Genomic DNA, 27,230 nt, shown 5'->3' on the forward strand with positions numbered 1-27,230 from the left:
CACTTCCGGTTTTCTGGTGGTTTATTGGAGATAGGAGTCTCACGGTCTCTCCTGCCCGGGCTGGCTTTGAACCGCGATCCTCAGATCTCAGCCTCCTGAGTAGCTAGGATTACAGGCGTGAGCCACCAGCGCCCTGCTAATAATTTTTTTTTTTTTTTTTTTTTTTTTTGTCGGCCGTGGGGCTTGAACTCTGGGCCTGAGCGCTGTCCCTCAGCTCTTCAGCTCAAGGCGAGCGCTCTACCACTTGAGCTACAGCACCACTTCCTCTATCTATATTTCTTAAGGCCTGGGGATTGTCTATGAGCTGTTTTGCTTAAGGTTTAAGCTCTAGTTCCACGCTTCTTGATGGTTTACTGGAAATAAGAGTCTTACGGACTTTATTCCCAGGACTGGCTTCAAACCACAACCCTCAGGTCTCAGCCTCCTGAGTAGTTAGGATTACAGGTGTGTGCCACCAACACCTGGCTCGTGGTTGAGTTTTAGACATTGTTTATTCTGTTTTGGTGTTGGTGTTGGGACTTGGACTCTACTACTTGAGCCATATCTCCACTTCTAGCATTTTGCTGGTTGATTGGAATAAAGATTTGCTCAGATTTTCTTACCCGAACTGGTTTCAAACCTCGATCTTGAGATCTCAGCCTCCGGAGTAGCTGAGAGTATACGTGTGAGCCACTGGTGTGAGCTCTTCATATTTCTACTGTTCCTAATTCATTTATAGTGTGCCAGTGTCAGTTCTACAAGTTCCTTGTTTTAGCCCTCATTGCTATTGCATAACACAAACATAGTCTTTTCTCATTTTTCCATTACCCCAGAGGAGCTCCATGTAAGCCAGCTTATAGATAATATTACTGCTCTGTTTTCATATACTGCTTTCTTTTTAATAACTCCCAACATGTTAAGGCATTTTTCTTCTTAATGTTTATTAAATGCCCTCAGCAAGCTCAGTGCTGTTGAAAGAATATAAAAGATGCAATTCTCTCCAGTAAGGGATATGCATATTAATAGAAAAGAGACATAAATATGTTTTTAAATGTATATATATATATATTTTCCTAGAAAGTGATTGATTCTTTTGTTGGGATGAGACAAAGTAATTGCACTAATGGATCCCATTCCTTTACTACTGTTTTGCAAATAAAAACAACAGAAGTAAAAGTTTAGAGCTGATTTCCATGACCTTGAGAACCACAACCATGGCAGAGCTGGTATATTCCAGTAAAGGTAAAATTGAACCATTTTTGCTGATTTTAGTTTTAATTTGATATTTTTTTTTGCCAATCCTGGGGCTTGAACTGAGGGTCTGGGCACTTTCCCTGAGCTTCTTTTGCTCAAGGCTAGCACTCTACCGCTACAGCGCCACTTCCAGCTTTTTCTGTGTATGTGGTACTAAGGAATCAAACCCGGAGCTTCATACATGCTAGGCAAGTACTCTATCACTGAGCCACATCCCCAGCCCTCTGTGATATTCTTTTTTTTTTTTTTTCCTTTGGGTCTGGTTGTGGGGCCTGAACTCTGGGCCTGGGCACTGTCCCTCAGCTCTTCAGCTCAAGGCTAGTGCTCTACCACGTGAGCCACAGCGCCACTTCTGGCTTTTTTTTCTTTTTGCTAATGTGGTGCTGAGGAATCGAACCCAAGGTCTCATGCATGCAAGGCAAGCACTCTACCACGGAGCCACCTTCCCAGCACCCCTCTGTGATATTCTTACTAGAGATTTTTGAACCCCCAGTTAGGTCCAGTGGATGTGATTTTAGTAATCCAAGGATTTTCAGACTATTTCGCAGTCTTCCCTGAGGTTTTAGTACTTGTTGAACTATGTACCAGAAATTGGGCACAGCAGGGCAAGCAATGAGATACATCCTTCCTCAGTGGAGCACACAGGTGCTTGGCGACACAGGTACTAAAGCAAGAGACATATTCTTACGGTGCTAGGAAATGCAGTCATGAATCTGACCTCATCTGAAGGCTGGCATAAAAGGTGAGGAAGAGGAATGAATCCACATGGAGCAGGTGGAGGTGGGGGCGTGTGCTGTGGTTAGAAGCATCAGAGTTAAGGCAATGGAGACCAGCCAGCATGACTGCAGGCTGGAGAGTGAGCAGAACTAGACTGGCCCACATGATACAGAACCTGTAGGAAAGGGAAGTCAGGGTAGTTGCTGAATGATCTTCACTCAGTGTGTTAGCTAAAGCATATGGTGTCTTTCCTGCCATTATTTTAAAAGTTTAATGAGATATTAATACTCAGATTGCTCAGATCGCATTTTGAAGCTAGCCTGGGCAGAAAAGTCTATGAGACTCTTATCTCTGACTAACAACCACCACCACCACCACCACCACCCCCTGCCCCCCAAAGCCAGAAGGAGAGCTGTGGCTCATATGTTAGAGTGACAGCCTTAACGGACAACCCCTCACACAGCCAGAGTTCAAGCCCCAGGACTGGCACAAAGAATAGCAATGAGAAGAAACAAGAAGAGGAAGGAGAAGCTAAATACGGTAAAATGTAGAAAAGTCACAAGATGCCTGGCACACGGTGAGCGTTCGGTCTGGGAGGGAGCAAGCATTAAAGCAAGGCTGCCATTCCGTGGCTTTGTAGAGGAAACAGAACCCTGGAGAGGTGAAGATGAGCAGAGTTTCTTGTCCAGAGGTTTGGGGCCTGAGTAACTGTGGACCTTGCTCTACCACATGGACTTTGAGGTGCACAGGAGCCCCTGGGAGAGAGGTTGTGTGGCGCACACATTGTTTCAGTCACTTGTTTGGATCCCTCCTTCCCTCCCTTCTTTTTTTCTCTTTTATTCCCTCCTTCTTTCCCTTTGCTTCTTCCTGTCTTCTTTTCTCTTAGTAGGTAGCCCATCCTGGCCTCAAACTTGTTATTTTTGCCTCAGCCTCCCAACTGCTAGAATTATGGGGTGACGTAGACTGCTGATGGGCATGCATTACTATGTCTTCCTATTTGTTGATGTTGTTGTTGTTGTTTTTGCTGGTCCTGGGGCTTGAACTCAGGGCCTGGGCTTTGTCCCTGAGCCTCGTGGTGCTCAGAGTACCACTTCTGGCTTATTTCAGTAGTTTATTGGAGATAAAAGTCTCACGAGCTTTCCTGCGCAGGCTAGCTTCTAACTGTGATCCTCAGATCTCAGCCTACCAAGTAGCTAGGATTACAGGCGTGAGCCACCAGCTGTCGACTCAATGCTAGCTTTTTCTGAGTTGTTTATTGGCGATTAGAGTCTGTCTCATGCCTTTCCTAAAGCCTGAGTTGGCTTCAAATTGTGATCCTCACATCTCAGCCTCCTGAGTAGCTAGGATTACAGGTGTGAGCCACCAGTACCCAGCTGTGAGACTCTTATCTCCAATAAAATACTCAGAAAAAGCCAGAAGTGGTGCTGTGGCTCAAGTGGTAGAGCACTAGGCCTGAGTTCCAGGACTGGCAGAAGAAAAATGTGTGGGTATAACTGATGAGAAAATACCCTTTTTTCCCCCAATTTCTATAGTATTCTTACAACTGTGATTATGCATGCAATATGGATTCTTTGTTTTTCTTCTCAAACAATCAGGTTGTATTAGACACATGTTTTGCACTTCCTCCTCACAGTTTAGAGTCGAATCCATTTTTCATTGATATAGGATTAATGACCTATTGATGCCAGCTTGTTGCTCACATCCTGTACCATTTACAAAGTTGGTTCTAACATCCACCCTTGCATGGAAGTGACTGAAGAATCCATGTGTAGAAGTAGGAAACCTCGGTTAGATACAGTGCATATTTGGCATTGCCAAATTCTTTTCAAATAATTGTCCCACATGAGGCTTTTGACCAATTCTTTGTAAACCACATTAATGATGCACATGTTCACAATACTGGTTTTTTTTTTTTTTTACCAATCTTGTTGATGTTGTGGTTGGTTTTTCAGCAGTGAGATTGGGAAAGAAAAGAGGTGACCCCTCTGTGTAGATGAAGGGATAGAGGTGAAAGAAGAAGATGTGTGTGAGGTAAGAGAAGATAGGATTTGAGTTTAGATGGGAAACTCTTCTGTGAGTCACCAGTACCTTCGTTCCTCATAACCACATCAACCCATACACACGCTTATCCCTCATTTGGCTCAGACTTCCAATCTTTGTCATCTTTGCTCACTCTACCCATGCACGTCTCAGTTTACTGTTGAGGAAACTGAACACCCAAAGGGACTAAATAATTCATTGAGAGTCCCCAAACAACCTAAGTCAGGGCAGTTCCACCTTGTTCTATAACCCAGTAAATGGGGATTCCAGGCTCAACCAGTGAGCCTAGAAAGTGTTTAGATGTGTAAATTATACCCGTAGTTATATAATCAAGTTCATCATTTCCTATAATCAGAGAAGTTCCATTACTGTCGAGTAGCTGTGATCTTAAATACAGTGGTACTTTCACACCCTCATGACCGGTTCTGGTAAGTTCTTTCTCAGAAACACTCTTGTTTCTTTCTTTCAGAAATACTCTATTTTCTCAAGGAGCACTTGACTTAAGCTACATGAGATGAATACATTGAGCTTTGGGAGATTTTAAGATTTTCTTATAAAAGATAGTGTAGCCTCTCCTGAATTCTACCTTTAGTCCTCCAAAAGCTTAAAATTGGCCAGCGAATCCCTTCTGGACACACTCTTAGAGGCTGGGATAGGAACTTGCGTCTTCTTCCTCATTGTTTGCTTCTGTCTCAGAGCCCAGGATCACTGAGATTAGAGATTTCAACTGAGATTTCCTTTCCTTGATCCCTTGCTGGCTGGTGTTAGAGTTGAGAAATTGTTCCATGTAGGTCAGGGGATTTTGCACTTGAAGCAGAGATGTGAGGCTTCAGACTTGCTTTTAAATATGAATTCTGGTGTAATATTTGATGATAGAAGAAAGTCCCAGTGAAGAGGTGATTTCTAAATGGCATAAAAATTGGTGGGATGGTGGTTGAGAAATGATGAAAAGAAAGGAAGAAGAAATGAAAGTTTTTATCAAGAAGTAAAGCTTTCATCTAGGAAAAAAAATGGTCTCTATCCATTACTTTTAATTAAGCCCATGTGTTTCATTGTCCCATTTGGAAAAATTCTGTTGATGGCTATTCTTTAGGCAAAGCTATGATTATTCTGGAGAATGAGTCATTTAATATATTTGCTCAAAGTCAGGGAAGTGTGAATGCTAAATAATAAAATGAGTCCTGTAATGTTCTAGAAATTAACTTGCCCAAAGTGTAATTTTATAGAAAAGGAAACAAACTCAGTAAGTATGTTTGGTTTTTGTTGTTGTTGTCCTAGGGCTTGAACTCACAGTCTGGGCACTGTCATTGCGTTTTGTTTTGTTTTTTTGGCTCAAAGCACTTGAGCCACTGCTCTACTTCTGGCTTTTTGGTGGCTAGTTGGAGATAAAAGTCTCATGGATTTTCTTCTGTGGGCTGGCTTCAAACCACAGACCTCAGATCTCAGCCTCCTAAAAGCTAGGATTACAGATGTGAGCCACTGGTAGCTGGCAATATATGATTTTTAGTTGCAGTTAATATCAGCTAACACTGTACATAAGCTCTCCTGACTTTTCAGTTTTCATTCACTGATCCAAAAATTGTGTGTGTGTGTGTGTGTGTGTGTGTGTGTGTGTGTGTGTGTGTGTGTGTGTGTGTGTGTGTGTGTGTGTGTGTGTGTGTGTGTGTGTGTTGGGCTTGAAACACAGGATTTTAAGCTCTTCCTTGTCTTTTTTGCTCAAGGCTGGTGCTCTACTATTTGAGCCAGTCTTCTACTTCCAGGGTTTTGTTGGTTAATGGGAGATAAGAATGTCAGACTTTTCTGCCTGTTCTGGATCTTCAGATCTCAGCTTAGCCAGGGTTACAGATGTGAGCCACTGGCACCAACTAGTGATCCACACTTTGAACGTTGCTAGGAGAATATGGTTGAGATTTTGTTCATCTATTTTCTCCAAGAGGACTAGGACTTAATTTCAACCATTCTTAACTAAGAACAGAGGTACAAACACAAGACTAAAATGTTAAAGAACTATAAAGTAGATCAAATCAGTTTTATACCTGAAGCTTAGCTGATAGATAAGACATATGAGATGTGAGGTTTTTTTGTTGTTGGTGGTGGGTCTGGTCATGGGGCCTGAACTCTGGGCCTGGGCGCTGTCCCTCAGCTCTTCAGCTCAAGGCTAGTGCCCTACCACTTGAGCCACAGCACCACTTCCAGTTTTTTTCTGCTTCTCTGGTGCTGAGGAATCGAACCCAGGGCCTCATGCATGCAAGGCAAGCGCTCTACCACTGAGCCACCTTCCCAGCCCTGAGATGTATGAGTTTTGTTTTAGGAATTGCCACTGCACCCATGGTTTCCCTTATTTGCAATTTTTAGTATATGTATGAGTCAAGCAGAAAAGGTCAGATTAGGTGATGTTAGGAAATGAACCCTAAGATATGTATTTAAATGTTTTTTTTCTTTCATGCATTTGTTTCTAACTCATTTATAAGATTATTTCTTTGTTGCTTTGTATGTGCCTTCCCCACAGTATAAGCCCTGCTTTCACTGTATTTGATGTCGGTATAACTTGTGGAGGGGAAGGGGAAAAACAAGTCATTTAAATAAGGATACAGGTGGACCCGTTGCAACAATGAGACATACAAGTTGTCATGTCCAAAACGAACTTTACAACTTTGGTGAGGGGGGGGGGAGGGTTGGGTGGGGGGATGGGGGGAGGCTGGGAAGGGAAATAAAAAAAAAATTGCCACTGCATTTGCAGGTTGGCCATGAATGAGGGCTATGCATTTATACTGTCTACTGAAGTCCGGAGACAAACTACACAGTGTTATCTTTGTGAAAGATCAACTGCTTTAAGATGTGTTTCAAATTAACTATATAAATAATCTAACAAGGTCCTTCATTGTGCATTTCTCAAAGCAAACAAATTGCAATGTGTTTTTATAACCACAGTGCGATTTGATTCCTACCCCTCTCTTTCCCACATTTGGATATAGATTGATACAGACTTACTTAAAATGCTGCATATAAATTAAACATTAAGTAGGAGATATGGAGAGACTATGCTGCCCCATTACAACCTTGAGCTCTTCAGTCACCGCTTCAAGGACACACATTTCCTATCACATATCCTTCTTTTGAAAAGTGATCACCAAGGTTCAAGTAACAGTTAAGAACAGTAGGCAATTGAATAATTTAGGGACCTTTCTGTTTTGTGTTCTTATTTTAATGAAAAACAGGGAAATAGGCTGTATTCAGACTATAACATCTTTCTTCTCTCCCACCTGGTCTTTGCAGATTGGTGCCTTGAAGGACTACTACCATTTCTACCATAGCAGGACGATTAAAAGGTCAGTTCTCTCGAGCAGAGGGACCCACAGTTTCATTTCAATGGAACCGAAGGTAAGAGGAACCACTGGGCGGGGACCTACGTGCAAAGCCCTCTGCATTGTTTTTTATTGGGATAACACACAGGTCAGCATTAGGCTCACTTTTCTAGATCTGTCTGTCATATGCTTCTCTGGTCCAACATCCATGCCTCTTCTTCAGACAAAAGCATGCTGTGGCCTGAATTTTACTGGTGTCTGTAGACCAGCCCAGGGTAATGGCAGGTGTGGAGAAAACTGAGGGAATAGGAGACTGGGAAGGTCCAGGTTGATTGAGAATCATTGAAGGACAAATACCATATTATCCAACTTTTCACATAGAGACCTGAAAGCCTGTGTGCTCCATAGACGGTCCCATAAGCTGAGTCTCAGGCAACCATGAATCCTCCTACAGGGATAGAAAATGACTCCTGCTCTTAGGTATCTTTCCCCAAATAAGTCTCTTTATGTTGTACGCACAATATACTCCTGTGGCACAGAGGAATGATGGCAGGCATGGATCTCCTGTTGTTAGCAGAGTAAGACATGAGAGATGAAAGCCAAAGGGGACAATTGTCTTAGGGACAATCTAAGAGGAGACAACCAATGGAGAGTTAGATATCCAGTTCCTAGCAATTAAGTTGTAGGAAGGAACTGACTTCTCATGAGAAACTAATTGGCCCCTCAGACAGGTGAGTAAGAAGAAACAAACTCCAAGACATGGAAACAAGAGGAGGTTTTGTTTTTTTTTAATGTACTGTGTGAAGTTACTTCTCCCCCCACCCCCCCTTTGGCTTGTGCCCTGTCGTCACTGTTTCTGATTTTGGTACCCTGTGTCTTGTATATATATTTATCTGATCTGGGGAAGGGAAGGGGAACAACAAAATGGTGAGACAAAGGACAAAGGGTGAACCAAGGCAACAGCGATACTCACAAGACACTGTGTTGGAAGAGAACTTTAGAACTCGGGGGGAAGGGGAGCAGGGAAAATTAGAGAAAATGAAGGAGTTGGTAACACTGTTCGACAAGAAATGTTCTCATTCCTTATGTAACATCACCTTTACAATAAAATTAAATTTAAAAAGAGAAGGAAGAAAGGGCAGCCATACCCAGCTGTTATAGATCCTCTGGGGACTCACAGTGTATAACTCACTGAGGAGGGTATTTTGCTGCTATTCCTCCCGCTACCCCGCCGGCCATTATTATTTGGGTTTTCCATCAGAGCTCATTTTCAAATAAATGGGTAAACAAGCCCTTGTCAGCATCCTAGTAATCTCAGCTAATGAGTCCTCAAAACTTTTGTATTCCTTATTAAAGCAAAGCAGGGGCTGGGAAGGTGGCTCAGTGGTAGAGCGCTTGCCTTGCAGGCATGAGGCCCTGGGTTCGATTCCTCAATACCACATAAGCAGAAAAAGCCGGAAGTGGTGCTGTGGCTCAAGTGGTAGAGAGCTTGCCTTGAGCTGAAGAGCTGAGGGACAGCACCCAGGCCCAGAGTTCAGGCCCCACAACCAACCAACCAACAACAACAACAACAAAAAACAATGAAAAAAAAGCAGTCCCTATCTGAATTACTATGCCAATCAGGGTTCTCCTCAACATTATGCTGTGGTTTACTTTAATTTTCCTCTAGAATATTATGACAATGGCATGGTTGTGAAATTATATTTTGTTGGTAAGAAAAAGTATATATATATATATATATATATATATATATATAGTACTGGCATGTAGATTTATTATTTTTTTATTCATCTCTATTAAAGATTTGTTTTTCTGGGAAAGTAATCTTTTGGGACAATGTAGAATCAGCTACATTTTCAAAGCAAAATCACGTTTTTCAGCTGCTAAACAAAGCTCTTGAACTTTGGGAGTTAAAAGGATTCTAATTTCCGAGCTCATGTGCAAAGTCCATGTGATGTACCAGCCAGTTTGGAAAGTTAAGAACAGAATGTAATGAGACTTTGTTTTCTTGATGAAGGATTTACCGAATATGGAGCTATTTCTACCTTTACTGGTATCTTGGGCATCTTTTCATTTCTTCTTATCTCAGTGAAAAGCTTCATGATCCAACAGAGACCTTGGGTCCAGGGACACATTGTACCTGAAATTACACTCCTCCTTACTCAGTCTGATTCATAGGGCCACTTAGGCCAGCCCAAGGGTACAAGCTCAAATTACCTTTCTTCAATAAGAGAGCAGGGCTATCTTAGTGAGGAGCAATAAAAGGAGCCCTGAGCCACAGGGCCGGTCTTCCCCTCAACAAGCCCTCTGCCTGTTTGCATAAGAGAACATCTTCCCACCAGCAGATGGAACGCACAGATAGAACTTTGCTCACCATTTCTTTTAGATATTTCTTGTATTCTGTTGATTTCACTGCCCATTACCTGAGTCTCTAGTGTCTTAGCAGACCTTGTGTTTGGCTCTGGGGATTTAGAGACATGGTGATTCTCCAAGGTAGTCTTCTGTTAGAATTTCCAACTACAGCTTTCAGGGAAATTCAGAGCACTGTGGGATTGAGTGAAACAAGAGGTGTGTGTGTGTGTGTGTGTGTGTGTGTGTGTGTGTGTGTGTGTGTGTGTGTGTGTGTGTGTGTGTGTGTGTGTGTGTGTGTGTGTGTGTGTGTGTGTGTGTGTGTGTGTGTGTGTGTGTGTGTGTGTGTGTGTGTACATTCTTTCTCTGGCTTTTCCTCAAAAACCTTAGGTCTACCTAGCCTGCTTCTTTGAATGCTATATAGGAATTCACACACACCCCAGCACATACACACACATGTGTATATAGGCATAGGGGTTCCTACATATGTATAGGATTTCATATACATGAATATAATATGAACAAATATATATGAATTCCTATACAGCATTATAACATTCTCTTCATCTTACACTTCCTTGGTCATTCTTATACAGAGACAGAGTATAATTTAACACTTGAGAGTTAATTACAAGCATGCTCCTTCAATTCTGATATTTCACTGTGTATTTATTAAAAAATCAAGGACATTGTAAGAAAGAGTAATGTAGATAGGGCAAAGTACATATTGTAACCATCACAATGATGTCTCTTTGTACAATTAATTTATGGTAATATTAAAAAATTAAATATATTTCTAAGCACTCTCTAATAAAGAATTGGCAGCCTACATATAACAAAAATCTGGACATCAATATTGGTTCACTGTGATTATTATTAAATCTACAGATTTTATTCATAATTTTCAATGGTGTTTCCTTTGGGCCAAGGTCATATTTGCTTATCAGCTATGAGATGCTACCATTGTAGCTAGTTCCTGTCCTTTGGCTTTGAGTCAGACAGCGTATTTGAAGCTTTGGAAGTGCATATTCTGGAAGAAGCCATAGGTTTGCAGCTTGGATTCCGTTTGTGGCAACAAGATGATTAGGCAGCAACTCAGGAGATCTTTGATAGGAAAGTTCAGATCACAGCCCAAATCTTTCATAGATAAGACTGAATTAATAAAAAGTGAATTAAAAGAAACCCCACCTACATCAGCTCCTTGGGCAAGGCTGCCAATTCTTTATTAGAGAGTGTTTGGCAGTGCTTCATTTGGAAGGTCGTCAGCTCACCTGCCTGCTCTAGGCGTGCAGGTAAGAAGAATGAGCCTGGTGGAGAGATAGAAAACTACTGGGGTAAGTGTAGCGCCCCCTTGCTTCAGGTGAGGAACCTGCAGAGACTCAGCTGCAGCTGTGTCTTCAGCTTGGAGAGCTAGCTCCAAGCTACCAATCCAAGGAACCTCCAAGGCTCAGTTTCCCATTTCCTAGAGTGGAGTGTTGGGAACTCCAGTTGCAAAGACCAATAATCAAGAACACAAACAGCAATAATTGCTGCTAAGGTGCCTGGAAAACAAATACTTCTGTATTGTTGGAGGGGATGTAAACTAGTGGAAAAAGTAATCAGTAATGAGGTTTCTAAAAAAACTGAAAAATAGAACTGTTATACTATGAACATATATCCAAAGGAATGTAAGTTAGGATACAGTACAGAGGCACTTGTTCATTGTAATATTATTCATAACAGCCAAACTATTCAAACAACCCAAATGTCCTACAATCGAGGAATGGATCAAGAAAATGTGATACCTATACACAAGAGATCTTAGTCATACAGATCAATTAGATTATGTCCTTTGCAGGGAAATGATGAAACTGGAGAACATTAAGTTAAGTAAAGTGAGCCAGAGAAAGACAAAGGATGAATGTTTTATCTCATATATAGATGCAAGAACAATATATAAGTGTGTATGTGTGTGTGTGTGTGTGTGTGTGTGTGTGTATAACATGTTTGCTTGTAACTGTGGAACTGTTTGAGAGAAATGAAAAGAGAAAGAGGGTGAACAGTACTGAATTACATTCCATCTATGATAAAGATGGCAAATAAAACTCTCATTGAAAGCTGTTGAATAAAAGGAAGTAGTAGGAAGAGCAAATGAGGGAGTGAATCGGATTTTATACCTGTACATGCATGGGTGAATCTTCTTTGGTGAAATTCCTTTGAACAATCAGCAAGGACAATTAGTGGGAAGGGGAGGGGAAGCAAAATGAACGGAAGAGGGCAAATCTCATTATAATTCTTTCCGTACACGTGTGACAATTGGATGAGGGAGCTTGTTGACATTGGTTTAGAATTGGAGAATGGTGCTGAGGAAAAGTAATAGGAAGGCTGAATCTGACCAAGGTACATTAGATACATTTTATAAACATGTCAAAATGAAACCTACCTGTACAAGTTAATTGATGTTAACTTAAGAAATGTGGAAACAAGTTTCTGACTTGTCCAGTTTCTGACTTACCATTGACTAGAAAGGAAATGGATGGAGTCCTTGCTGACGTTTATGTGTTTGTTCATAGATGTCTTTGTTGATGGTATTTGCTGTACTTCACCTAGGGCTCAGTCAGCCCTATTCCTTCCCCAGGGGAGTTTATTTACTTTCTATGTTTTAAAAACTGCTTTTATGCTGAGGTCCCATCTTTACATTGGTATGTCTCTCTCTTACTTAGCTGACACCCTCAACCAAATGTCTAATAAGCATTGAGATGACATGTATTTTTTAAATTCCTGCCCATCCATCACTGTAGCACCAACCCTTTTTCTTTCTTAGTAATTGCTACTATGATTAATCTAGTTGCTTAGGAGAAAAAAAAATGGCCAGTTTTAATTCTTTACCTCTTTGAAACGATCCTCTTTGCTCTACTATTAAAATTCCTCTTGAAGCAACGAGTCTGAGGACTTGTTTTCTCTTGCATTGCCAATATCCTGGATAATCTCAGTGTCATTCTTGACCTGGGCTGCCACTCCCTTCATTTACATTTTTGCTCTGCAGTTATTCCCCACAAAATAAGCTTCCAGGAAAGAGCAAGCCTTTTTATTGACTGCCCATGGATCTTGGAATAGCACTCAACTATTTTCCTAATAATCTTCAAGTCATTATGATCTAGTTTGTTCTTTCCTCCATGAGCTCAATCTTTGAAACACTTTCATTTTGAACTGTCACTTTATATTTATTAATTATTTTTTGTTACCTGTCCTGGGGCTTGAACTCAGGACTTCGAAGCTATCCCTAAGGATTTCCCTCCCCCCACCCCTCAAGGGTAGTGATTTACCACTTGAGCCACAACTTCACTTCTGGCTTTTTGGTGGTTATTTGAAAATAAGAGTCTCACAGACTTTCCTGCCCAGACTGGCTTTGAACCAAGATCCTTAGATCTCGGCCTCTTGAATAGCTAGGATTACAGGTGTGAGCTGCTGGTGCCTCAAAAGTCAGGTTTTTTGTTTTTCTGTATCTCATCTTCCTGTTTCAAACTTAAGACACCTGCTGTTGAAGGCCCCCCCCCCAATGCTGAAATGGATCTGTAATCTCACTTAACCACTCCAAAGGCCTATTGTTTCTTTATTTGGCCATTGTTGGCTTTCTTCTTCCACAAGTTAATAGGGACAGGAGCCACATGTATCTTGTTAACTGTGGTATTCCCGTGAGTCATCACACGGGGTAGCATATACTTCATTCAGTAAAAGCATGGAACAAATGGATGAGTGATGTGTCAAAATTAATTTCAAGAGTAATAGAACTGACAGGGACCATAAGGAAAGGAGGAGCTGTAATTTTCTCCTAATTCCTAGTACTTAAATTGTTTTGTGGTGGCTGACACAGTCCGGTGTCATTTGAAGTATGGACAATAGAGCAGCCACTTGGAGAGACAGCTTGATTTAGTATATTTGGATTCTGGTCCCCACTTTTGTACTAGCTCAGAGTTGCTATTAGCAAGTCACTCCTCATTGGGCTGATTTCACTTATAAAATTACGGAGCTATTTTCTAATGTTCATTCCGATCCATTAATTGCCATCTTGAATTATTATCACTTGTGAATTTTTTTCCTATCAGTCCACATGGCCATCAGATGCTCATTTATTCACACTGCCTGTTTGAATTCTTTTCCTAACTTCCTCTGTCTAATTTTCTCCTCGATATTTACTATGGTTGTTGTCACATTCAATTCATGGTGTCCATGTGGATTTCTATTTTTTTGGATCCATTAGAAAATCTAAGAAATCTTTTTCACATATGAATGATCAAGTCCAGGCTGTCAATCTAAGGAAAAAAATGTGTAAAACCCCTCAAAGTAAGTAGTAACGTACAGGACTTGTGTGTTCTCAGCCTGAACTTGCTAGACTACTAGACACAAGCTCTTGCTCTGGATGGAACATTCCTGCAGTGTCTCTGAGGATGTGAACCTGACTTTCACATTTGACTCATCTGTGCACAGACAGGACGAAGGTGGAAACTTTGTGGGAGATTGGAAAAACAAAAGCCCACCCTTAACATAGTCAAAGCTGAAGCCCCCAGGAATGAGCTAACCAGAGAAGGATGCCACCGTTCAACCAGCTGTTCATTCATTGCATTCTTCCCGAGGATTTTGGGAACTTAAGCACCCAGAAATACAACTGAGTTACTGCTCTCATAAGGCTCGCCATCCAGTCAAACCTAAAAGCCTAGGAATGAACCTAAAAGAGCAAGTTGCTTTCAGTATTGACACCAGTATATAGTCCTGGTAACACTGAAATTGAGACTTAAAGACTATTTAATGGTTGCTTTTTCTTTTTTCTTTTTTTTTTTTAAGTGTTAGTTTGAATTTTTTTTTTCTTTTTTCTCCTGGGGTTTGAACTCAGGGTCTGGATGCTGTGCCCAAGCTTCTTTGCTGAAGGCTAATGCTCTACCACTTGAGCCACAGATCCACTTCTAGCTTTGTGTGTGTGTGTGTGTGTGTGTGTGTGTGTGTGTGTGTGTGTGTGTATGTATGTGTGTGTGTGTGTGTGTGTGTGTGTGTGTCAGACCTGGGGCTTGAACTCAGGTCCTCAGTGCTGTCCCTGAGTTTCTCTTTTGCTCAAGGCTGGTGACTCTACCGCTTCTGGCTTTTGGGGTAGTTTTAGTAAAGGTAAGAGTCTCAGAGACTTTCATGCCCAGGCTGGCTTTGGATTATGACCCTCAGATCTCTGGCTCCTGAGCAGCTAGGATTATAGGTGTGAGCCACCAGCTCCTGACTTAAAAGTTTTTAAGTAGCATATGCCTTGAGCTACACTTAAAAATATTTGTTATTTATCTTATATTCAAATTTAACTTATCATTTTATATTATCATGTGGTTAGTCTGGCCATCCCAATTGTACTGAATTAGTTTTGAAGTCAGAATTAGGAAAAAATGCACTGATACTGAGACAGTAATCCAAGAAGTGAGGCACAGCCAAGGGATGAGGACTGGCCCAGTCTCAGTATCCATGACAACAGTAGATTTTCCACATCCCCCAAGTCATGAAGTATGTCTTGAAGGCATCATCACTGGAAGTAACATGTAGAGAATAACAATAATAATTTCTCCATGTATTTTCTGTTAAGACCTCTAGATTGTTTCCCTAATTTATAAGAGAATCCTTTATATAGCAATCAAGGTCCTCTTTCCATAGCAATTGTTTCCTTGTTGTTTAGTAGCAAGGCAAACTCCTTCAGCATCCTTGAAAGATATTTCACAAGTGATTCTTTTGTATATCTGAACATTAAGTCTCTCAGTAGCAGCATGCATGTGTGTTTGTGTGTGTGTGTGTGTGTGTGTGTGTGTGTGTGTGTGTGTGTGTGTGTGTGTTGGATTGCAACAGCTAATCTGCATGCTGCTATCTCAATAGTATTTCAAATGAAAGCATCTACTTATCAGTGTTCTAATCAAATGTCATCTCTGAGATGGTATAATTATAGGAAAAGCAACAATTTCAAGATCTATACATTTTAGAAATCACATAATAGTGTTATAGCTCTGTTTGTGCAGAGGAGAGAATTCCAATTCCAGAGCCATAAATTCCAAGCATTAGTTAGTATTAACTGATAGGTCAGGAGTCCAGTTCAGCATCAAACCTGAGATTGCTGAATTACCCCCAGAGGGCAAAGGCTTCTCACATAGCCCTGAGTCAAGATAACCAAGTGAATCGCCAGCACACGAGCTGGTCCCTTTTGGTGTCACTACTCTAGCATACAAACTCGGGGAAACATTGGGATTACATCACTGGAAATAAATTCAGCATTAATTTCCCCAAGAGGACCAGTTTCAAAACCTGTAGAGTGAATGAGTAAATAAATACAGCAGTGGAGATTCAAGAGCACATTCTTAAAAGAGTTGGTTTTTTCCTGTAATCAGTGGATAAAAGCCGTATGGTTCAGTTTCATATGTCTTAATTCAACTTTGTAGTTCAACAAGCCCTGTGAACTAAGACGTAGTTCTGCATTTATGTCAGACATTTTTTGCTTTCAGTCAGAGTGTGTTAGGTGACTAGTAAAGAATAGTTATGAGGAAATATCTAGCATGTTGTTGTGCTCTTTTTTTATTTTGTTTGGTTTGGTTTTGGTACCAGTCTGGGGCTTGAATTCAGGGCCTGTGCACCGTCCCTGAGCTCTTGTGCTGAAGGCTAATGCTCTACCACTTGAGCTATAGCTCCACTTCTGTTTTTCTGCAGGTTAATTGAAGATAAGAGTCTCATGGGCTTTCCTGCCCAGGCTGACATTGAGCCACAGTCCTCAGATCTCAGCCTCTTAAGTAGCTAGGATTATTAGTGTGAGCCACTTGCATACTGAGACGATTTCTGTTCTCATTTTGCCCACCATCAGGTAATTTACTTGAGAATGGCATATTTAAAATAATTAATAAAATAATTAGGTTTACTTTATATCTGATAAATTTACCTTGATATAATTCTTTTCTTTACTTCTTTTTCTTTTTGTGGCCAATACTTTTATTATGTATGGACTTCTGAGTCCAAGGTTGGGGCTTTATTGCTTGAATCACATCTCCACTTCTAGTATTTGTGTGTGTGTGTGTGCGCGTGTGTGCGCGAGCACGCATGCACATATGCACATGTTGCATGTTTCATTCGCTAGTCCTGGGGCTTGAACTCAGGATCCTGAGTACTGTCCCTGAGCTTTTTCTCAAAGCTAGTGCTCTACCACTGTACTGCCCAGCCTGGCTTTGAACTTCCATCTTCAGATCTCAGCCTCCTGAGTAGCTAGTATTATAGGTATGAGCCGCCAGTGCCTGACTCATGCCTAGAATTTTGCTGGTTAATTGGATATAAGGCTGGCTTCAAGTCGAGATCCTGAGATGGATTAAGGCATGAACCACTGCGTCCAACTTGATCAGTGTTAACAAATTGTGTACATGTGTCACCACCACCACAGTGAAAATAGAGAACCATGTGTTCATCCCTCAAATGGCCTGGGCTCCTTCCTCATCAACTTCCTTGTCTTCTCTAAGTTACTAGAAACTACTAGTCTGTTTTCTGCTCCTATAATTTATTTCTTCTAGAATGGCATCGAATGGAGTCATTTATTGTTGTGTAATCTTTTGAATCTAAGACTCATTCATTTTGATATACTGTATTTGATAGTATATCCATGAGGTTGGATATGTTAAAATTAGTTCCTTTTTTAATTACTGAGTGGTATACTTTGACTTTGGGAACCTGAAGAAAACAAATAAAAAATGTCATTCAGTGCTAGACTTTCATTCACTAAAATGTCTGTCTTGTGGTGATTTTGTTTGCTTACTTCCTGGCAGGAGAAATATATATATATATATATATATATATATATATATATATATAGTCAGTTGTGGGGCTTGAACTCTGGGCCTGGGCACTATCCCTGAGCTCTTCAGTTCAAGGCTAGCACTCTACCACTTGAGCCACAGTGCTACTTCCAGTTTTCTGGTGGTTAATTGGAGATGAGAGTCTCACAGTCTTTCCTGCCCTGGCTGGCTTTGAACCACGATCCTCAGATCTCAGCCTGAGTAGATAGGATTACAGGTGTGAGCCACTGGCACCCAGCAGGAGAAATATTTTAAATTTAGTCTTTTTTCAGAAACAGATATGTACTATCTAGCCTTGTTCTCTGAGTACTGAGGGTGAAGACAGTATTTTAAAAAAGTAAGATTTTGGAAAAGGGATATAGGGAAGGGAAGGGCTCCAAGAAACAGTAGCAACCACTAATAAATATTTCACCTTGTTGCTATGTATTTGTCTCATAGTAAGATGTGGGACTTAGTTAAATGGGTGCTTCATGAACCTGTACATTTCATCATCAGCTTGTGGGTTTTATTTTGGTCTCAGATCAATTGCTGCATGTGAGAAGCTGAAAGCTACTGGAGAAACTTGCCTACCTCTACTTGCTTCTTGTATTTTCTGTAAAAGCAAAGATAATTTGACCTCCTCTCTTTCTTATTATAGTTGTTGCTGCTGTTGTTGGTGGTGTTATTTTTTTAAATTAAATTTGATTTTATACTATTCATGTTTGAACTCAGGGCCTTTCCTTGTTAGACAGGTACTACACTGCTTGAGCCATTCTACCCAATCTGGTCTCTTTTCCTCTGTATGTGTGTGTTTGTGTTTGTGTATGTGTGTGTGCGTACATGTTTATGATGGAGTTGGAGATGGTTTCTTTGCTTACTCATTTATTTTCTCAGTTATATACAAGTGTATATATATATATATATATATATATATACATATATATATATATATATATATATATAAAATCTCAGTCCTATACAAATGTGTAATGAATAGCTAAAGTCTTCATGCTTTTGAAACTATGGAATTGAATCAATCAGATTTTGGTAAAAGGAACCAAGATGAGTCTGTGGTATTTGTAACGAATATGTGTTGAAAATAGAGACAGAATTTACTTTGGGTTTTCAATGAGTTCTCTAAGTAAGCCTCTCTCTTCTCTTTACTCCTGAAGCAGCAATTGGGATTGGAGCCAAGAAGCAAAGATGAAAAAGCTGTTGCAGAAGCTTTTCTTTTTGGTGTTGTGTATGTCAGTTTTGGAGCTTGAACTCAGGAACTTGAGCTTGCTCAGGTGTGTGTGTGTGTGTGTGTGTGTGTGTGTGTGTGTGTGTGTGTGTGTGTGTGTGTGTGTGTGTGTGTGTGTGTGTGTGTGTGTGTGTGTGTGTGTGTGTGTGTGTGTGTGTGTGTGTGTGTGTGTGTGTGTGTGTAGGAGCGGGCAGTCCTGGGCCTTGAACTCACACCCTGGGCTTCTTTTTCTCAAGGCTAGCAGTGTACCACTTTGAGCCACAGAGCCACTTCTGGTTTTCTGAGTAGTTTATTAAGAGTCTCATGGACTTTACTTGCTGAGCTGGCTTTGGACTGCGGTCCTCAGATCTCAGCCTCCCGAGTAACTAGGATTACAGGTGTGAGCCGCCAGCACCCAGTTTATTGCTCAGCCTCCCTCCACCCCACCTCAAGGCCAGTGCCACATGTGCTTTTTGGCACTTACTTGGTGACAGGAGTCTCTTGGATTTGTCTGTCTTGTCTGTAATCCTTCGATCTCAGCCTCTTAGTAGCTAAGATTATAGGCACTGCTGGTGCCAAACTTCCCATTCGCACAGAACAAAGTTATACTGATTAACTTCACCTAGGAATAAAAGGACACTGCAGGCCATCTGAGTACATTAATAAATGTTAATTTTGAGGCTAATGAGTACAAGAAAGCATTGGAAATATTTTTGCAAACATGCCAGGCTTTTCCTACATAGAAGTCGGCCTACTTGTTCTTCATGTTGAGCTTGTACCAGCTTCTGAGATTCACATCAGGGAAGCATTTTTCTTTACTGGTGTGTTGATGTTGAAGTTAGGCTCATCCGTCACTTTTACACTCAAATAACATCAATAATCTTCGTTTATGTTTATGAGCCTCCATGCTGCTTATGAATTTACAAGCACAGGAGTTAGTTAATGAGCATCCTAGGAGGGAGAGGAAGTTCATCCTTGGATCTGCCCCTTTCTCGCTCCTCCCATTAGAGGATGCTAATGAAGGGCCAGTAAGAACAGTGAGGCACTTTATCCCTGTTAGACTGATTGCTTGTTACAAAGTTATTGAGTTACAGTGCCTTGGCTGTTTCAGGATCAAATTTGCTTATAAAGGCAGCAGTTACAATGGCAATTTGTTAGACTTAAAATGCTTGGCTTTCCAGAGTTTCACTGTTGTGAAGTGGGAGAGAGTAGACCAAGTAGATTTAAAGTCAGGAAAATTGAAGGGAAATATAAGCATGTTCTATAGAAGCCAGAATGAGCCAGACACTGTGGGTGGGGCCTGCGGGGCAAGAGCCTTCTCCATTAGAAACCTGAGGTGCCAGGGAGCAAGGAATATCATGGCAAAACACCAGATTCCATTTTGTTGTAGTTTTTTGCACATCTCTCTGAAGCACTGTTTGCAGATTTTATAAGCACCTTAAATTTTTGTTTTTCTTTCTCTCTCTCTCTCTCTCTTTCTTTCTTTCTTTTTTCCTTCCTTCCGTCCTTCCTTTTCTTTTCTTCCTTCCTTTCTTCCTTTCTTTTTGTTCTCCTACTTTCCTTCTTTTCTTTTTCTCTATTTTTTCCCTTCCTCCTACCTCCCCTCCCTTCTTCCTCCCCTCCCTCCCTCCTTCCCTCCCTCCCTCCCTTCCTCCTTCCTTCCTTCCTTCCTTCCTTCCTCTTTTCTTTTCCTTTTTTGTGATAATACAGGGTCTTGAACTTGGGATCCCAAACTTGCATGGATTACTTGCTCAGGACTGGTGTTCCACCTCCTAAGACATGCCTCTGGTCTAGCATTTTGCTGGTTAATTAGAGATAAGAATCTCTGGTATTTATGTTCCCAACAGAGTGGCTTAGAAACTCTGTCCTCTGATCTCAGCCTTCTGAGTAACTAAGATTACAGGCATAAACCAAGGGCACTCTGAATTTTCTTTTTCTTTTTTTTTAATTTTTTAATTTTTCTTTGGTCGGTGGTGGGGCCTGAACTCTGGGCCTGGGCAATGTCCCTCAGCTCTTCAGCTCAAGGTGAGCACTCCACCATTTCAGCCACAGTGACACTTCCAGCCTTTTCTGCTTATGTGGTGCTGAGGAATCAAACCCAGGGCCTCATGCATGTAAGGCAAGCACTCTACCCCTGAGCCACCTTCCAAGCTCCTGAATTTTCTTTTTTAAAAAAATGGATACCTTCCTTTAAGAATGATCTGAGACACAAAAATAAAAAAAAAAAAGATTTGTGGCATAAAATGTTGCAGATTTATTCTGAAGACTGGCCACATCTTAATGAAAGACGTTATAGATTGTTAATTCTAAGTTTGTAATTGAGAAAGAAAGTTGTGTTTATCAAGTACCTGCTATGTTTGGATGTGTGCTATCATTAAAAATGTGTCGTTACCGGATGTTCTTGGAAAGCCTTGGTCAAAGTGCCTCTTGCCAGGAAACTGAGAGTCAGAGAAGCTAATCACTTAACCAGAGCACTTGCTGTTTTCACTCTAGTGTACTATCCTACACTTGTTTGCTTCTTTCCCACAAAGATTAAAGAAGAAGATAAAAGTAGCCATTCAAAAAAACATTATTAGAAGAGGAGCACAAAGGCCTTGTGCTCATATAAAATAATATTTATCGAAATGAACTCCAAGAAATGGAAACAGGGTCTCTTTCCTCTGTTGTTGTTTTTGTTTTCTTTTCTTTTTTCTCATTTGTTCATTTGTCTTTCTTTGGGATGGTAAAAGAGGGGCACAGAAATGGTAGGATGAAGGGTGAACAAATGCAGCATTGGTATTCACTAGACACTATGTTGAACATGAACTTGTAGGTGGGGACTGGGCAGAAAAACTGGGAGAGAAGAGGTGGGAGGGGAAGGGGTGACATGGTCCCAAAAGAAATATACTCTTGCTGGGCACTGGTGGCTCACATCTGTACTCCTAGCTACTCAGAAGGCTGAGATCTGAGGATCACAGTTCGAATTCAGCCCGGGCAAGAAAGGCCATGAAACTCTTATCTCCAACAAACAGCCAGAAAAAGCTGGAAGTGGTTCTGTGTCTCCACTGGTAGAGCACTATCCTTAAGCAAAAGAAACTCAGGGACAGTGCCCTGAGTTCAAGTCCCAGGACTGGCATATACATGTGTGTGTGTGTGTGTGTGTGTGTGTGTGTGTGTGTGTGTGTGTGTGTGTGTGTATACACACATATATATGTAGTTTACCTGGCTTATATAAGTGTAATCCCTCTGTATATCACCTTTTAATAACAAAAATAAAAATTGAAAACATTAAAATATAGTTTTTGCCACGTTCAATGTTGCCAAAGATGTTCCCGTAAAATGGAAGTGGGGGTCATGTTCTCTGACATAAGCCAGATGAACAAGAAATTAAATGTCCCAATAAGCTTCGAGTTCTATATATAGTGTGAAGATGAATGAAATTTGCCATCTAGCATGACAGCTAGACAGCACCTCAACAAATTACATCCATCTCAACAAAAACATATTATAGAGGCTGGATTTCTCAGGCCTGGCTGGAAACAGCTCCCAGTCCTAAAATCTTTTCTCACAAACATTCCACTTCGAGTCATACCATGGCTTAAATTTAGGGCCTCCTATTTGGCTCAGCTTATTTCACCAATTGGTGTTGGTGCTCTACAACTTGAGCTGCACCTCCAGTCTAGCATTTTGGTGGGTACATGGAATGTTTTGGACTTTTTTGCCCAGGCTGTCCCAGAACAATCATTCTCCAGACCCCAGCCTTCCGAGTAGCTAGGGTTAACAAGCCTGAGTTAGTAGTAACCCACTGTTTGGATAACTTTAAATAGCTTCAAACATATAAATTCATTATTTGCAATTAACTCAGTGGTAATGAACTTCATTGAATTTGGCATACTTACTTTACTATCATAAAATGTATGTCTTTGCCGGCTTATTGTATGTCAGGTCCATTATGATATATGCTTATATTATTTATAATATCTATTTAAAAATTTCTTCATCAAACACTATAATGTACATCGCAAACATTACATTTTTATAGATTTAATGTTTTATATATTTACATATATTTTCTCTGCATTATTGTTCCTCCAAGGAGAAAACAATTTAATTAAGCTGATGTGAATTGGAATTAAAATTAATTTCTCCATAAAGAGAAGTGAAATGGTAGAGAATAAGTTGTTGACAGGCTCGGTTGAGTTTTAGAAGTTCACTAATCATCCTTTTGTACAAGGATGCCCCCCCTCCTATGACCTTCATTGAGAATGGATACCAAATCTAAAGAAAGCTCTAATAACGCTAACGTAGGCTCTGTGAACACTTTTCCCATTATGCAAATAAAAAAGCAAGGGCCCTGAGAAGTAAAGTAACTTGCCGTGGCATGGTGGATAAGTAGCTGAAGCTGTTATATTGCCTCCACATCTAAAGCTTTTACTTCAGCAGCTGCTTATATGAACATTTTGTTTTCCAAACAGTAATGTGACCAGTTATGAAAGGATGTCCCCTTTACATTCTGGTTCATAAAGTTTTGGAGTTTGTCAGTGGGGTTGCTCAGCATGAGCCTTTAGTATGTCCTTTAGTATATTTTCTAACTTAGTCCTCTTGATAAGCTGTGAATTGGTTATTAATTTCATTTTAAAGATAAGTCAAGGAAGTTCTGGGAGGTTAGGCAGCCAAGCCCAGACCACAGGACAGGTGAACTATGTCTAGAGCCTACCTGGCCTGATTGGTTATAGTCCAAAGCCCATGCAGACCTTGGATGCCTCCCTCATAATCTCTCTTGGCAACCTAGGTAGATTTCAAACATCTCATCATCACACATCTGAAATGCATACTAAGGTCATCCAGATTTCCCTTTAACCTAACCCTAGATTCAAGGACAAGAGAATGATTTCCACTGACCTCCTTGGGAAGCTAAGGGCTTTTCACAGCTTACACATGATGACTTAAGATACAAAGTGTAGGGAGAAGAACACTGCTGACCAAAGATGGGTTAAAATGGAAGCTAAAGCATCTTAGGTTGTCAGATAGCTGCAGTTTCATCTTAGTGGTCTGTGTCCAGCCAAAGTCATCTTTCTTCTATTTTTTCCCCTTATTTCTGTTTTCATCCTTTTTTTTCTCTTCCTTACCACTTTGCAGACTGATGCTCAAAGGCTTAATTCACAACAAGTGATGAAAGACCGATAATAGCTTAAAGTATCACTTCTCAGAGGATTTGCAGTTTGGCAGAGATCAAAGCTTAGAGGTTAATATATTAAAGGTGACATTTTGGGTCTGAGATGGGGAAATTTATAGGAGGAGGAGAGTATCGCTAGTTTCTTCACCGACAGATGTCTGTCCCAACAGACTCAGCTGAGGTTATAAGGTGTATTAGTAAGCATTGTTATCATGAGGATTGCTGTATACCACCTCCTTGCATTGAATCTTCCTCTTATTTTTTGGTCAGTGCTGGGGTTTGAACTCTGGGCCTGGCGCTGCTCCTTAGCTTTTTGGTTCAAGCTGTGTGTAGCTAGGATTATAGGCATGAGCTACTGGTACCCAGATTTTTGTCTTTTTTTCCCCCTTGACTTGCCTTTTCCTTTTTTAAAAATCAAGCTGATGGTTGGCTGAAGGCTGGCAGAGGATTGAGACTGCTGTTCAGTGAGATGGTTTTGTACTCTTGGCTCTTCAGGGTGACTGCGTGGGTGGTCTCTTGTGCCTTAGTTTCTCCATCTGTTTTAGTGGAAAAGATTGTAACATTCTTGGAGATCACAGAACGGAATGTGCTGTATAAACACGAGGCAGTGTTGTTACAATAAATAGCAAATTAGTGGCTCCAGCCTAAATTTTGTACACTTGATGACTTGTGGCTATACCAGAAAACAGAAATTGTCACCAGGAAAAGGCTCTCTTGCTATTTTCTAGAGAGACCCAAAGATCAAAATACAGAATTTCTTTGGGAGTTCTGGCTAGCATTGGCTAAGAAACATCAGCCTTTCTTTCTGGATGCCTAAGATGGCAGCAACTAAAGAACCTTACCATTTTCCTAATAAGAGCTGCCTCAGTCTTTGTCTGCCTCTGGGGTTCTCACCTGTATGCCTTGATTTTTAGTTTTAATTTATATGATGGCTTGTTGTATTTTGTCTAATCTTCACGTAGTTGTACAAAGGAGTTGCCATTCGACAAAACAGTTTATGAATACAGTGTATCTTGATCAGTATCACCCGTTCAACCTTCTCACCTAAGCTTTCCTTCACTTTCCTTAATTTTGTAGTAAATACAAATAACAAACTCTGGAAATGATCCCTGAAAGTATAGTCTTGATGCTTATTTTTTTTTAACTTAAGATATTCTATTAGAATTCGTTGCAGGGTTAATACTAGCATGTCCTGTTAAAGAAGAAGAGAAAAGGAGAATGTCTTAATTTTAATAGGGGCTTTCTAAACAATCAGACAGGTACAGAATGTAATTGTGTTTCAGTATTTGCATCGTGGCTGTTGTCTTTTAGGTAGTGTTGTCTTGAGAGATCCTGTTCTCATTTCCTGTTATGTGAAGTATTCAGGACTGGATGAACAGATCTTCCTAAGAGCGACAGCTTATGAAACAAAATAAAAAATAATGACATGAATGCCTTAAGCTCTGATCATAAATTTGTCCTGTGTTTTTGACAGTCATTCATTAGGAACTCAACATCTCTCTAACTGGATTGTTGTCAAGCTCAAATGACATTAAAACTGCTTTACAGATGCAAAAAGATTGTGCGAAAAGCAACACATTACTTACAAGAAGATTGAAGATCTAAGCCGGGACAGCCGGACTGAGCTTCAAAAATGACTCCTGGGGAGGGAGCAGAGCACTGAAACAGGACTCAAATAATTTCAGCCTTTGACCCAGTGTAGGCGTAGCAGTGTTTAGGAACTGACCTCTCTAGCTCCTGTCCCAGTTGGAACAGAGATTTAGGGTGGAAAATGAAGCAAGTTTATTAGGACATTTTACTCTGTGTACTTAGCAGTGATTTACCCAACCTGGCTGATGGTAAACAACAGATGGAAGAGATTTTGTTTTCTGAGTAAACACGAGTGTCCATTGACTCTGTAGCTTGGAGACAACTTGGTTCAGGAGAAGGACATGAATTTCAGAGTCCAAAAAACCTGTCGTCAGGACTTGGGGTTCTGGACTAGGGAAGTTTGAAGAGCTTGAGACTGTGCTGTGTTTCTTCTGTTCTCAAAGTGTTGTTCAGAGTTAGGAGAGATAATTCGTGTGTGTGTGTGTGTGTGTGTGTGTGTGTGTGTGTGTGTGTGTGTGTGTGTGTGTGTGTGTGTGTGTGTGTGTGTGTGTGTGTGTGTGTGTGTGTGTGTGTGTGTGTGTGTGTGTGTGGTACTGGGGCTTGAACTCGGGGTTTACATTCACTCTTGGCTTTTTTACTCAAGGCCGGCCTTCTGCCACAGCTCCACTGCCAGCCTTTTGGTGGCTAGCTGGAGATAAGGATCTCATGGTTGCTTCTGACCGGCTGGCTTGCTGCTGACTTCTATTCCCAGATCTCAGCCTCCTGAGTAGTTAGGATTATGGGCTTGAACCACCAGTTCCTTGCATTTAATCTCTCTTCTATAAAGGTCAGAATAAGACATGGTATACAACTCTGAAGTCCTTGCTTCTAGCCCCTGTCTTGGTCTATGATGGAATTGTGTGTGTCATGCCAAGTGCTTGTATGTGGGAAGAGTTGGAGAATGACGGAGCTGGAGGAAATAATGTAGATTCAGGGTCCCTTTTCATCTGTCTATAAATAAAAAGGAAATAGAAATCTTTCTTCTTTTGCCTACTTTTGAAAACCATAATTCACAAGAACTCATCCTTGCACTTTAACAAGCTGGAGGATTGAAGAGGAAATGACAGACTGGGGAAGAGTAGGATTAGTTTGAAACACCCAGAGGTCAAGGAAGCCTGGAGTGTAGAGGTTGCTGATGGAGTGAGAAATCCAAAGCTCTCTGTGCTGTCAATCCTTGAAAGGAAGTGTGCTGGGGAAGCCAGTTACTTCAGAGGAACTACAAAGACAGGGAAGGCGGGTAGGGAGAAACAGAAAACCCAATTCTAATATTTGTAGAAATGCAACAGTATTGTGGAGAAAAGGGCAAGGATAAGGAAAGACAAGGGGAGAGGAAAAGGAAATTTAAGCCACCAAAGATTGCAAATTAAATCGCACAGGCATTCAGGCAAGGTTACACTTTGACTTGTCCTGGGGTTGTTTTGGTTTATTATTCCTTAAAATTAATTTTGTGGAAGAGAAGGCTAGTGATTATGCCTTGGATCTCCTTGGGGATGGTATCCTGCTCTGCTCATAACCTCAGACAGCCACTTCCTAGATCCTGGCAGGAGTTCAGTTTGCTAAGAGGTTGTACCATAGATGACAGTCTTAGCCCAGCACTGGTGGCTTACACCTGTATTCGTAGCTACTCAGGAGGCTGAAATCTGAGGACAGTGATTCAAAACTAGCTTGAGCAGAAAAGTCTGTGAGACTCTTATTGTTCATTAATCAAAGAGAAAGCTGGAAGTGGTGCTGTGGCTCCAGTGGTAGAGTACTATCCTTAAGCAAAAAGAAGCACA

General features: G+C 40.9%; 1 protein-coding gene across 5 annotated transcripts in view; it reads left to right on the plus strand.

Moving 5' to 3' along the window:
* The window catches only part of Pcsk5 (proprotein convertase subtilisin/kexin type 5), a 394,004-nt gene that overhangs the window by 33,173 nt on the left and 333,601 nt on the right, over positions 1-27,230 (plus strand). For all 5 annotated transcript variants that reach the window (XM_070035766.1, XM_070035767.1, XM_070035769.1 and 2 more), the window contains exon 2: positions 7,267-7,371. In XM_070035766.1, coding sequence (XP_069891867.1) covers positions 7,267-7,371 — 105 coding nt within the window. The remainder of the gene's footprint in view (positions 1-7,266; positions 7,372-27,230) is intronic.

Source organism: Dipodomys merriami, unplaced genomic scaffold (assembly GCF_024711535.1).
Source record: "Dipodomys merriami isolate MVZ:Mamm:240054 unplaced genomic scaffold, mDipMer1.0.p SCAF_26, whole genome shotgun sequence".
Classification (NCBI taxonomy): Eukaryota; Metazoa; Chordata; class Mammalia; order Rodentia; family Heteromyidae; genus Dipodomys; species Dipodomys merriami.